This window comes from Haliaeetus albicilla, chromosome Z (genome assembly GCF_947461875.1).
Source record: "Haliaeetus albicilla chromosome Z, bHalAlb1.1, whole genome shotgun sequence".
Lineage (NCBI taxonomy): Eukaryota > Metazoa > Chordata > Aves > Accipitriformes > Accipitridae > Haliaeetus > Haliaeetus albicilla.
Window position 1 is genome coordinate 67,474,036 of NC_091516.1, and position 14,607 is coordinate 67,488,642.

General features: G+C 42.9%; 1 protein-coding gene across 2 annotated transcripts in view; it reads right to left on the minus strand.

The window, feature by feature from the left end:
* The window catches only part of TMEM161B (transmembrane protein 161B), a 56,679-nt gene extending 52,810 nt beyond the window's left edge, over positions 1-3,869 (minus strand). The window contains exon 1 of one of the 2 annotated variants that reach the window (XM_069776701.1): positions 3,724-3,869. In XM_069776701.1, coding sequence (XP_069632802.1) covers positions 3,724-3,726 — 3 coding nt within the window. In that variant the 5' untranslated portion in view covers positions 3,727-3,869. The remainder of the gene's footprint in view (positions 1-3,723) is intronic. The other variant, XM_069776700.1, reaches the window with a different exon arrangement.
* Positions 3,870-14,607: the final 10,738 nt, after the last annotated feature.

A 14,607-nucleotide genomic window follows, 5' to 3' on the forward strand; every position in this document is an offset into this window, starting at 1 on the left:
TACTTATAACACAGCGACAGCTATCTCGGAATAGTAACAAAAAAAAAATCCCAACAAATTTTTAAAAGTGTTTCTGCCTAAAGGACATTTTTCTTTTCATCATGAATTGATTTACGGAAGATGCAAAGCAAAGATAACCAAGGTTAATAGTTTTATGCCAAGACACCACTCCAGTTTCCTCATTCTGACCTTGCCCAAGGTTATTCTCTCACACTGGTAGTAACAGGTCAGGCTTTTCCCTCTTTTTTCCCTTACCACATACCTAGATATTGCAAATAATTCAAACACCTAGCTTTATACAGGACTTTGAAACTACTTGTTCTCTAACAATAACCATCTCCTCCAATACAAGACAAGGGCCTTGAGCTGAAGCCAACCGCCACATGCACCAGGATTGCAGTAGCGATACAAGTGCATGCCTGAAAAAGCAGCTAGTAGGACCCAATTTACAACTTCACATTCAGAAATGCAATACCAGCTACTTACTTTCTGAAGTGGCAAGTCTTGTAAAAACAAGATTTTCACACAAGTGCACTGGAGTATTCTATAGACGTTAATTCAGGGCCTACCAATCTCTTTCAGTGGTAGCACACAAACATACTAACAAGGCTGTGAATCATCAAGTAAGAAATGGAAAAGCTTTTATATTAGTAGCGACCAGTAAGACCTCTATGAGAATATAACAAATACTCTTATCTACTGCAATTCCAAAAGTGCAATGGTGTTTGTGAAGCCTAGCAGCTAAATCTATACAACCTATTTGACATGCCATTTAATCAATGACACATTATTGCTCTTGCTATTATCTGAGACTTTTCCATATGCAAAATTCTTCCATTTGTATACATCCATGCTCAAGCTGCAGTTTACAAAAGCAAGTCAGTGCTCTCCTGAAACATAAATGCAATTCAAAATTGTTTGCTGAACAGTAGAAAACGTTATATGGGATGGCCAAAAAAAGTGAGCTTACTGTGCAAAGTCTTAAAATGAATGCCTCCTGTGAAAAAAAAGGCTACTTTCACAAAATACCTATAGTCAGAATGATATCTTGTATAGTTGGCAATCTGAGGCAGTTCAAATCTTACTATTTGTAAAAATCAGACATTCATAAAGCTTATTTTGGGAAAGAAATCTATGCCAAGAGACCTCTTCAAAATTCACTTTTTTTTTTTCTTTTTTCATGGCCAAGTTTTCCCTGAATTTGTATTTTCCTACACCTACCACTGTTTACAACATAGCAGAGATAAACAAAAGATGCATAAGGTGGCATGAAGAACATACAAGGAATTCAGGACTACCAAACTGCTCACCTTTGTAGCTCTTTCCCACCCAAACTTCACTTCCCTCCTGACCAGTGTCTTTACACGTATTCAAAGGAGAGCCATAAACTGCTAGATGGACGCAGTCAACAGCAGCATGAATCCCCTTGAAAAAGGTGTTTTGTTTCAGACCAAAACTGTATTCCAGTCAGTCAACTGCGTTTTACCTGACAGTCTTGCTTCTTTTTCCACTGACGCTCTCTAAGCACAAGGATTACAGAACTAGTGATCATTAGGCAAATCAAGTTATTGCTATAGAAGTCTCATGACTGGAACAAGGGCATTTATAAAATCACAGAATTATCATTATTACTGAAGAAGCCAATACAGAATGTCTGTTGTGCAGAACACCAACACATATCCAATGTATTATTAAATTACAAGTAAAACTAGTTCAGAGAACTGATCTAGTACAAAGGAAAAAACAAGGTTATATTCTATTATCACTATTCAAAAGTTTTAAAAATCCAGTTTACCTACACTTCTCCAATTAACACAAGTAGGAACTCTGGAAGCTCTCACTCTCCAGAACATTTGCTTTTTAAATAGCAGGCCTTGCCATTACAGGAATCTTTCCAAGGATAAAAAGCAAAAAGTGTTTCATGTCTCTGCTGAACAGTCTAAAACACCATGGCCTTATACAGTATTAAGATACTTGTGCAGAGTTTAAAGTTGTGAGCATAACTGGTGTTGCAACTACACAGATGAGTCCTGGCAGTCCCAACTTGGCAGAGCACTGCCAATAAATTGTTTTGATGACTTGATTTATAAGCCTCTTGATGCAAAAGAAACTGATGAGCATTTCATTCTCCAGTTGCTTTGGAACTGGAGAATACAGCTTCCAAACTGCCTAAAAGTAGACTATCATCTTTTCACTTTGCTTACGTCACGGAATCACACACAAAGATTATTTGTCCACACTGCCAGCAACTAGCAAAGAAAAGTGACCTGATTTTTCAACCCCATCAGGCAACAGAAGCAAGCACTCAGTTTATTTAAATAAGGACCTACACTGAGAGGAAAAGTTGTATTTGCTTGCAACTTTCCAAAAGCAGCTTCAAATACAGAGCTAGACGACAGCACCCATGCACTCCTACAAATGACAGGAGTCTCTCAAGACCTTTTGATTAACCTCTACAGAAAAGAATAGGGAAAAAAAATATGGAGGAAATGACATAGTGAGAAAAAAACCTGCACAGTTCCCTTCAGATTTCAAAACATACATAATTAAAAAATACCTTAGTAGAATCAGATGATCAAATATTTAAGTATTAGAACAGCTAAAAGTCAGATTTTACTCACTGTAAAACTCTAAAGTGTATTCCCTAAGCAAGACTTCCATCATTTGAACAAACACTATGTCATCATAGTTAACATGACATATTGACATTTATATCCATATGGAAGAAAAATGTATGCATTGATGGCACATACAAAATACATTTTTACACCTGCATTCATGTACCCCTATGGTGCTGTGTATCTCTCATACTTGTAAAATAAGTAGTTCAAAAGCAGAACCAATCAACTTTGGTGTTTTAAATGGTAACTAAGACCAAAAAGCAAAATTCAGCACATCTTTATAGCCAAGGAGGTCCACTCATGAAATACTCGGCCTCCACTATTCAAGCTATATATATCCAACAAGCTCATTAGCAGCAGTTACACCAAACTCTGCTCTTCTGCTAGTACCTATATTACAAGTTCATTTACTACGCATTATGCCAAGCGCAGTAAGTTGTGTCTGTGCTAAAACACCTGTCGACAAAAGTAATCTGAGGCAGGATTTTTCATAAACCCAACATATTCGCATGTATTCGCCACAGCATATACTACGGCTGCAACATAACCCAGGGCACTGAAAATGAACTAGCAGCAATGAAAACCAAAGCATTCAGCGAAGTTTTGTAGGCACATTCAAGACCACAGCTAATTAAATGATCTATTTGCAGGGGCTCTACAGCAGATGCGAACAGGCAGTTCTATATACCCATAAAAACACGTTTTAAAGCTGGCACAGGCCATCGAGTGCAGCGGGTCGCTCTCCTCCTCGGTGAAAACCAGCGAGGAAGGAAATAACCACTGGGAAGTAAAACCGCCTCTCGGCGTACAGTCGCGGGGAGGAAACAGACGGCAGGCCGTTTTCTTAATGAGTACTAATAACGGGGAGGAAAGGTCTCCCCCCCCGCTCCAGCCGTCCCCAAACCCACGACCTGTTGCTGCAGCCACGGCGGGCCCGGGGACGGCAGGACCTCAACCCCGAGCCACGGGACATCAGCGGAGCGGAACGCAGCGAGTCCCCGCCGCCGGGCTCAGCACCCCACACAGACCCCGACCACCACCGCCGCCGCCCCGTCCCACCTCCCGAACCCCACACAGCACCCCCCCCCCCCCCCCCGCTCACCATGATGCTCGAACCGGCCCCGCCCGCCTCCACCGCTTCAGCCGCCCGGCCCGGCCCCTCTCCCAGCACATAAATCCGCCGGCCGGCCGACCGACCGACCGCCCGCCCGCCGCTCCCGCCAGGCCCCGCCGCGCCGGCTCCCGCCCGGCGCACGCCTCGCCGCAGAGGTCACGCTAGGACCCCTCCGCCGACAGCCCGAAGCCCGCTTGTGTTGTCCGCGCAACTGCCTGAGCGGAAAAGGGAGCGGGGTCGGCTGAGCGCCGAGGCCGCGCTTTGGCAGCCAAATTCTCCCGCCTACCGTTCCGGGCCCCCTCCGCTCCTCCCCCCCCCCGCGGGTGGAAGGAAAAGCGGCGGGGGGGAAGCGGTCACCGGGGCACATTCTTTTGCGCGAGTCCCGTCAGGCACCGCGCGGGCAGCCGGTGCCGGGCAGGGCACTGGCGCGACCCCGGTCACGTGACACAGGAGGTCTTTCTCCACCACCACCACCCCCCCCTCCCCATCCGACCGCCGGCTTCCGTACTCCACCCCGCGGAAGGGCGGCGGAACCGGTGTCCACCGGGAGAGAAACTGGGGGCGGCGGCGGCGGCGGCGGGGTCATTAATTGCCCCTGTGAAACGAGGGGAGGGGGGCGGAGAGGGTGTACGGCGGGGGGGGGGGGGCGCCCCGCGCATGCGCCGTGGCCGTTTCCCCCCCGCCGTCCCCTTCTGCGGGGGGGCGGGCGGGGCTGAGGCGCATGCGCAGAGCGGGTGGATGAAGTCGGGGGGCGGGGCCGGAGAGCGCGCGCCGCCAACGGCCGCTGGCGGCGCGCGGTCGCCGGCCCCGCCCCCCCTCCGCCTTTCCTCAGCCATGGCGGTGCTGCCGGCGGTAAACGCTGATCCCCGCGGGGTGTAAGGGTGTAACGAGGCCTTCCGAAAAGCCCCACACACACATGCACACACCCCGGAGGGACACGGGGGCGTTTCTTGAGGGGAATGGGGCCCACCGCCGCCTCACGGGCCCGCCGATGGGCTTGAGGAGGCGGGGAAGGGCGCGGAGCCGTTTGACCTGAGGAGAATGTAACCCCTGCCCGCCTGCCCGCAACCTTTCCAGGCAGAAACGATGTTGAGCCGTTGAGCTTCGGTCCGTTTCCCGCGTTATTTCCTGTCATGACACCTGCCCCTAAAGAGCGGTGGCACGTTGGCGCATCTGTAACCGAAATAACGGCTTTCTTGTAAATCCTGCTGCTTTAAATGTATCGCCGCAGTCCATCATGCGTGAACTGGGAACTGAAGCGCAAGCATTCTGCTTGAATGGATAAATAGTATTTTTATAGAAAATATTTACCTACATCTGTTGGTATTTTAACAAGCTTTACCTGCTTTTCCAAGAATCCCAAGGGGGGGATTCACAGTGAATCTAAATCTCGCTCCACACACAAATACTTAGGAAAAGATAATTCAGTAACATCTTAACAACTCTCATGGAGACTTACAAACTCTGACGTTCTGACATTTTTAATTGTTCCTTTGAAATACGTGGCGGCTAAAAGAAAAGCCCGACACGACTCACTCAACATCACAATAATAAAACTATAGAGCAAACAGACAGCAAAGGAAATCCTCTCAGATACCAGAGATTATAGTACCAGGGACAAAGACGAGACGGTTTTGACCTGTTCAAACCATTTCATTTTAGTCAACAAGTCTCGGGCCTCCCAATTTATCAATGCTAATTTGGTGACGTTTGTGGCAAATGCAGCATGGTAGAGAAGAGCACTGTCAAGTTAAGGAAATAACAAAATCTAAAGGCATGCTGTTTACACCATTAATCGTGCGTTCCTGGCTTACAGAGAATACTAAAGAAAATTAGGAAGTTCTTAAAAAAGCAAAGTTATAACTGAAAAGCATTTGTCCTGTCCTAGTGTAGGAATGGTAAGAGATCAGATGCACTTGGACAGCGACTGATTTGAGAGACATTTAACACTTCTGAATGTAAAAGTCTCAAAAGTGTGTGTCTTTTAAAGGAAACTCGTAGCTTGCCTGTGGAGCTCTTTGGCATGAGATTTCATCGCTGATAAGGATTTGGTAGCATTTTAAGAAAAATAAGCAAACTGACAACAAGCAGAGCTATTTCATTAACTGAAACAAGAATTATGCATTGGTTGGCTTGAACTCTATAACAAGCATGAGTTTAGTGCCCTAGTATTTTAGTTGTAGTGTTGCTGAAGGGGTGTTGAACAAAAACAATTAATATTCACACAAAAATGAGGCCAAAGTCATTGTAATCGCTATGCAAAAATTGATTTTTTGAAAGGTTTTATATGGGCTGAGTAGGACCTTTGCCGCAAGCAAGCCGAATAAGATTGTCCCATGCATTATTAAGTGCCGCTGATACAAACACCATCTCACCCGTGCTGGTGCTCTTCTAGAGCCACTCGTCTCGCACAGCGGGCAAGTTTTAAGAAGCCCATTAGAGCAGACACAGCCTTGCTGGATTAAGCGGAACACGTATGCCTCGTTCTTCAGGAAACGGGCGAGGCTCCCCCAAAATAGCTAGCCATTTCTAGGCTGTCAAATGTGGTCTCGGCAGCCTCTTCATTCTCTTTATTCCACATAGCTAAACTCTCTTTTCCTCCAGGTTACCGTTTCGTCCCCCCACCGAGGATTATTTAACCTCCACAGAAAAAAATCGATTTTTTTGCGTAACATGCAACATGTTATATGGCAACTAGTGTAACTTAAACTCTACTTTAGGTCTAAGCAGATGTAAGCTTGCCAGTTTTGCTGAATGTATGCTGAGATCACATCATTAGGGGTTCAGAAAAATTTTCCGCCTGTAGGCAGGAGCAGGACTCGCCACGCTGACAAGCTCTGAGAACGTTTTCATTACAATCTCTATGGGCTCCTTCCTTAAGCTTGGTATTAAAGCTGGTCACTGTCCCACCATCTTTATGAAGAGCATTTCCACTGTTGTGGTTTGAGACGAGCTGTTTCATGAGTGGTTTAAGTGCATGTGACCATTGCGAGGCTGTGCCATGGGTCTCATTCTGCTGCCGTGGCCACACGGGTAATGACTTCCAACAAAGAGAGTGAGGGAGACAACATCATCTTAATCAGATTTAGTGAGAAAATATCTAAACAGGGTCCTCAGGCTTTGAAGTTCCTCATGATGTCACAGTTAACGTGTTGTCAAGGATCGTCCGCACTTTTGTATGCAGCAGACCTTTACATCGTTGGGGCTATAAAGGAAGCTTAACAGGGCTGTGACACAATTGTTTCTGATCTCCAGCAGAACTACGTTGTGAAATAACTTTGCACTCTCTGATAGGGCAGCAGTCTTGCTTCAGACAAAGGCAAATGGAGAGGAGGAAGACTTCTGTCAAGGAGATTCTCTTTTTTCAAGTGAAGTGCTAAGGAGATCTAATCTCATCGTTATCTTTGGAACAGTACTTTGCTGTCAGGAGTTGGGGGGTCTCAGTGACTTCCAGCTGATGCTTATCATTTGAAAGTGATAAAATGTTATAAATGTTTTTGAAGATGCATTTTATCTCACAGCTTCCCACACAGCAAAAAGCCCAAGAAATCCTTCTCTGGAAAATGAGCCTGGAAGGAGTTGAAACACTTATAGACACTTGAGAAGTCTGCAATGTAATGCTAAAGCAAGGCAACCAAGCTGCTGAAACAACATTTAAAAGAGAATATTTATTTTATTATAATACCATCTACAGTCCCTAGGTGACAGGATGGTAAGGAGAAGGTAAGTTTAGATCAACAAAGTCCAAGTTACCTAATTAAAAAAAAAAAAAATGCAGTTACTTAGCAACATTTTAGAGCAAGTTGCAGGAAAGAATAAGAGCTCCACTTCCTACGATATGCTGGGATTTGAGTTGTCTAGCATAAGCCAAAACATAAAACATTCTAGAAATTTCCCGTGTTCTTCTGAATCAAACATGGAGACATATTTAAGGAACCTCTTCTTCCATTGTTATGCCACAAGGGTGAACAAGAGCTGCTTAAGGAAATGAATGTTCCTGTCTGTTTTGCTAGATTTGTGGAAGTTCTGCCTCTCATTGGATCTGTGAGAAAAATTGAAGAGCATCTTTGCTTGCTCTGAAGAATTTGTTCCACGTAGTGAAGCAGAGCCAACTGTAAGACTTCTGAAAGTTGATATGAAATGTAACACCGGGTTTATCACTTACAGTATATCCATAAATCTTATGGCTCACATTTGGATGGCCTAAATACCTCCTGAGTCTCTCTGGCTAATTATGAAGAGGTTTAACTGTCTCTGGCAGTCATTCAGAGATCTGAATCGGATACTGGAACAGTCTACTCCCTACTTACCCACCAAAACTTGGGTGCAGTTTTGGCCACCTGGAAATTTTCCCTTATTTTCCCTGGTCCTGTCAAGGTCCTGAATGCAACAATAGGTGTTACTCTCTCTTGCCAGTACCGTAGCATGGGGATCTCTCATGGATTTGGCATTAGAGTTTACCCACCAGGTAAGGGAAGTTGCAACTTTTTGTGAACAGGAATCTCAGATAAAGCCAAAGCTGACCTTTATGTTAATTTCTTTTAAAATCACTGGGTTTCTCTGCAGGTGAACAAATCCCTGTAAATATGTGAAAATTTACAGTCCTATATCAGTATGAAGTTATTTATGAAGGGAACAACAAGAACACGTCATTGCACTGTGTTCTCTTTACTTTTAACTTTACATTTCCGGCAATACTTTCCGTTTTTGTAAGGTGAAGAGACTCACTTAAAGCCTAAATTGACACAAGAGGATATTGAAGGAAAATGGTGGCAAGACCATCAAACTGTGTTCCAGAGAGGGCTCATTAGTTTCTTTTTTGGAAGACAGAGTGTCAGACTGGAAAGTTTCCATTTAGATGAATAATTCTGAATCTTCTAAGTAAAATAAGAGTATTTCCCAGCATTTTAAAATAAAACAGAGGCATTTAGCATGCAAAATGGAAGGTGGGTTACTTGGTCATTCTTTTGATTTAGGTAGGTGGCTGCTCAGCTTATTTAAACTCGTTCTGTGAATAGTGGGGCTAATGAAGCTTGGTTTCCTGTGAATTTCTATCTCATGATTGATAGATTAGAAATGCAAGTTTTGCTTTAAGAGTGTGGGGGTTTGGGGCATTTACGATGTCTCTGGCCTACACACAGGCAGTGTAGTAATAATTGAGAATTTTACTTTACAAATGCGTTTGATACAGGCCAGTGGGTTCCAAACTGAATGAAAAATCACTTACCAGCATACAAGCAGACAGATTCACACATCCATATGGGTTTACATATAGCCACGCTACAGGACCATATATGCCTTTTTTCCTTAGGAAATCAGACCAAAAAGAAAACACTTGTGTTTGTGCCAGCAGTGTGTTCATTTCACCGGTTTTACCGTGCCGTAAGATGGGAAGTGATGACTACAAAGGCAGTGGGTTCGTTTGTGTGTGTGTGAGCGTGTGTGTACTAAGTCACCTCACAGGACCTAGGTCTGGCCTGAGTTTTCTAGATGTTAATCCCCATCCCCAACATCTCTTATCATACTTTGAAATTATGACCAAATAATTTTGTGTATGAAAAGACATCTTTTTATATATTGGTTCCCACAGCTATGCCATGCACACACACATTTCACACATATATATATATTTATATGCATAGAAAACTTGTGTTACGTAAAACACACGCTCTTCCAGATGGGAACACAACAGACAACAGACTAATCAAACTGTAGGCTCTGAATTTGCCACGTAAAACAAGGTGCTCCTCATTCTATCTACCTTGCGTCACTTCTGAAGTGGTTACCGTTCTGTTCAATTAAGCTAACTTGAAATATACTTTCTGCTGGTGAACACACATTTCCTTTTTTTCCTGAAAAATCAAGTTACTGAGCAGCAAGTGCCTTCTTGCTGAGCAGTGCAGTAGAGCTAGAAAGGCATGTGGTGTGTTGTGACTTCACTTAACCACTACATCTTAAAAGAATTTAAAATGCCTCTGACAGTAGTATTTCCTTTTAAAAAGCACTGAGTGGTTTTGATGTTTTCTTCTTTGTACTGTACCTTAAGGCTTCATCTACATTGTTTTAATAGACACTAAAGTGTTTGAAAGATAAAGTCATAACAGCAGCAACCAGAATGTAATTATATCAGCTATGGGCCAGTACATGCTGCAGTTTCCCAGAGTAGCATTCATGTGTAAAAAATCTTACCGCGGGTGAGCGGACTACAAATTGGTGAAGTGTTCCAGATGTGTATTGCAAAAAAAGGTGAAGTTCTTTGGTATTTTGGTATTAGAGCTAGCAGCAGATGATGAACAGCACATTCCAATCTGCAGTGCACGTGGGGAAAAGAGCTTGTGCTGGCTTGCAGGAACTGGACCACGGAGGGTCTTGCAGGTCAGAAAGAGAATTTTAAAATCAATCCTCTGCTTCACAGGGAAGCAGTGTAATGAACAAAGCAACTCTGGTACGTTTGGAGGCTTGGGAGCAAGGTAACAACCTGACAGGAGCATTCTTCAAACGCTTGGCAAAAGTGCCATAGACCTCTACTCAGTCTCAGTTCCTTGGGCATGCAGAAATGTATTCCAAGCACTTGCAAAGTATTGTTATGAGCCTTCGGGTGATTCTGTTTGTAAAATTAAAAAAAAAAAGGTAAACAAAAACTTGGCACCCCAAGGTGCCATTCCTTCTATGAATCAGATTAAATAAGCAGTGTTTGTAAGGCCCAGGACAAGGAGTCCTCCACCCCCTATTGATACTCCGAGCACATGCCTCTGCATTCCGCACAAGAATGATGATTTGTAGAGCTCTAAACATGACCGGGCCCCCAGGATGAATGACCACGAGTGGGTGGAGATCAGGCAGTGACTTGTTCTTGTTCTAGTCCCATGCTGTCAAAGGGGAGACGAGGGTCAGGAGACAGGTTTTCCCCTGTCCCAGTCCCTCTGCTAGAAGAGGAGATCAAGGTCAGTGATGAATTTTCTACTTCCCTATGCTGCCTGGGAAGGAGACAGGGCTGGCTCAGTCAGCTGTGTAGAGAGGGCTGCATGCACGGAAAACCAAGCAGCCCTTTGTTTTTATTTGTCGGCTCTGGCTACCTTTCCAACAACACCCAAGCAAATCATGTGTGCCATCCGCTCTTCAGAAAAAAACCCAAAAGGCCAGCAGCAGGAAACCTGTCATGCAGTGGGCCCTAAAGAAGTTGGCTGTCATCGTAGCTGAAAGCACCGCTGCCATCTAATGAGTGAGAGTTAATAAAATGAAGTGGTAAACCAACATGTGAGTTATGAAGATCTTTCCTCACTAATGGGAGTTATCCAGTGTCCCATAGATGCTCATTATGTGTTGTTTATACCCAATAGTGAAGTCTTGCATTGCTTCAGTAGCATTAGCTGGAAATGATGCTCTGTGATCACAGAATAAAAGCTCTCAAGGAGTTTTGTTGCCTGTACTTATTTATCTCTGTGTTTTTTCTCTCTCCCCTCCCTCTCCCCCTATCAGAGTGTTATTTATAGGAGCAATTCTTCACTCAGTTTAAAATAAAGGAAACCTTGAAAACATCTCGATACAGGCTGATCATGAAGAAATAGGGATGTTAGCGTAACGGGCCAAATTAATCCCCAATGTAAATCCATTTATTTCAGCACAGCCACACTAAGGATGAATCTGGGTCAAAAATGTCTAAAATAAATGTAGCCGAGATGTAAGGCTCAAATTAAAAAGTGAAACAGAACAACACATCTGTTGAGTGCTTTCAACTGTGCCCTCATGTGCCTTACTATGATTCCAACATAGCCCTGAGGTAAAAACCTGAAGAACTCCGCCATCCTTCTGTAACGTGCAGTGTCACAGAGGCAGAGTTAGCGTTAGTTCTGCAGTATGCAAAGGAGAGATCAATGAGTTTTATAAACTGGCTTTGGCTAAATGATGCTGAAACAGTCAGTGTTTCAGTGTTAACTGGGAATACACAGTTCTGAATGCCAGGACCCTTGAGTTTTGGCACATGTTTGAAAAAGCTGAATGTTTTCAATCATGCCCTTTTAGTTCTCTGCGATTAAAAGGAAATAATAAAATAAAAATTGAAAAAGATTTACAAAAACATAAAAACAGTTCTGCTGGCAAACTCTGCTGTAGAGGTACCTCCTCTAAAATGATTCTCTAACAGCCTGCAATACTATCGATCACAGGAAAACTCAAACATACTGCAAGTAAGCATGTTTTTTCATTCTTAAACATTTAAGCCTGTTTTCCTGAGGAATTAAACTGTTTGTAATCACTCTGTGTTTGTGTGTGAGTGCACACATGATAGTTTCATAGTCTTTCACCTGGATACTTCAGAGCTTGTTGTCCAGTTCCTTCCAAACCTGCCTGAAGGATGCCAAGTTCTTCCAAGTCTCCTGAAAATGTGAAGCCAGTGTCAAGAGAAAACCCTAATTATTGACACTGCAGTGTGAACTTACCCCTTATTAAAATCTACATGGAAGAGCACGCTAAACACAGGCAAAGCATCAGCTGGCCCTCATATCTTATTCAGACATTAGCAAATCCAAGCAGAAGACACAAATACAAAGGAGAGCAGGCATCATTAGCTCCGCTGCTAATGTGATATTTGTACTCAGGCAAATTTAAGTCTGTCGTTTAATAGCACCCTGGAAAAGAAAGTTGCCTGTTTTAAAAGCTTTTTCAGAATTTATGCACTGTCTTATATGCAATAATCTGTGAAGTGTTCTTCACAAATGTTCCAAGGCGGGTCTGCACCTGGCCTTGCAGATACTCCAAAGTACAGAGAGAGAGAGAGAGAAATACTATATATGTGTATGTGTGTATATATGTATGTATGTATGAAAAGCCCTGAAACATATATACATCTTTCTACGTCTGTGTTTATGTACACATGTGTGTCTATATACTATATATGTTTATATTTACAGAAAGCTAGACAAAATGCTGTTGCCCCATTCTTAGTTAAAATTTTGCGAGTAGGTGTCTCAGCTGCAAACTTTGCACTTAGACTCCAGTGGAGAGTGCTGAGCTGAATCTTTGAAAAGTGAGGCACTTAGGTGACCAAAAAATTGATTTATCAAAATGAGTTTATGTACCTCTTGTGCAAATACTGGTCTTCAGGCAGAAGGACTGCATCAGGCAAGTGCTTCCCTTCCCTCCCCTCCCCTTCCACCTCCTCTAATCCAGGTAAGTAGAGGAGTGGACCTCTACGTAAGGTGGGACAGATGAGTCCAGCATGCCTATGGCATGAGAGCACTTGCAAAAGAAAGTGTGTTTTCTCAATTACAGCCCAAAGACTAGGACCATCTGTGTCAAATGAGAAATGAGTTAAGTCTGAGACTTAAAATCATTAAACTGCTGGTGGCAAAAGTGCCCCAAGAAAAATTACTTTTGCATCATGTGTCTTGATTTCCTGGCATGTAAATGCTTCTATGTCCTCTGTAGATGTAAGACAGTTGGAAAACAATAGTTTAATGGCAATTCTCTAACCAAAACTGCATATGGCAGCTTAGCAGTGAAGGATTCTGATATGTTTTTATTGCAGAAAGGCTTTGCTGACTATGAGGGGAAAAAGAAAAGCTAAGAAATGCTTAAGTAGCCCTTTGGCTTTCAAAGTGCTTCTCTATTCACTGCAACCAGGTGAGGCTTTTTCCCCCTTTGTGAGTGTTTTATAAATATTTCAAAGAATTTTGGTTTGGTTGTCTATGGGGAAAAAAAAAGAAACCCACATGACCACCACCACCCCCCCCCAAGAACTAAGTTCTCTGCAAAAATGTTTGAACTCAGCCTGGCCACTGAACAAGGAAGCATTCATAATGGGATACTAGTTCAGAAGTGCTTTGCAAATAGTAGCATTGGTTATATGCAAGTGCGAACAAGCCCAAAAGACAAACAAAAAGCGTTTTAGTTATGAAAGTAAACAAACATAATTGTGAATACATTTGCATTTGCACATGCTGAATACCATCTACCCATATAAATTCTTAAGGATTGTAGAGGACACAAGGAATGCGAGCCCCACCCCCAGTAACCCTCTAGTAGCAGACAGAATTACGTCAATATTAAATTAAGAGAAAATTTAATGGCACTATCTCTTCCCTTTTCAAATCTCTGTTCACATCACACAAGCAGTATTTTGAATCCAGTAGACCTATCCTCCATTTCAGACTCCTGCATGTAGCATCTTTAGGAGCGTAAGTGTTGTGGAGATATTTACACCAAGATCTTTTGGGTGTGGGAGAATTTTTTTAGCTTAAAAAGGATGTGAACAGTATCAGCTTTCTTGGTAAGTAATGCCATATTTAGAAACCATATTGTAAAAGGTGGGAGGGAATCAGAGCATTTTGCCTTTAGACACGATGGGAAACGTAGCTGAGACATTCTCTCACACCACTTTTAGTACTATTTTCTTCTTTCTGTCCCTGCCTCAGGAGTGTTTTTGATCTTTGCCATATCTGCGTGAATGCTTATGAAACACTTATTTGTCGTGCATCACTTGGAAAAAAAATGATGGAAGGTTTTTTTTAGTAACAGCACTTTTCTGATGCTTCCCTTGTGCTGAAAAATTACAATAGCTTTAGACCTCACTCTTCCATGTGTCTTTCATTCTAATGTCCTGAAAAAGAGGCTTAATAGCTGAGTACTAATTATTGGTACAAATCAAACAGTAGTCCTGGGAATTTGGTCATAATCTCTTTCTTCTTCTGTCATACTCAATCATCATTTTAGTATAATTTTTAAAAATTAATTTTCTATAAGAAAATGGATACAAACAGAGCAAACAGCTGCCTGAATGGTAGTCAACATAGAAGTGAAGATGACATGCTGCTCTTTTGATATGTCTATTCAATATTTACTGTCAACTTCAACTAACATTTATATAATATGAAT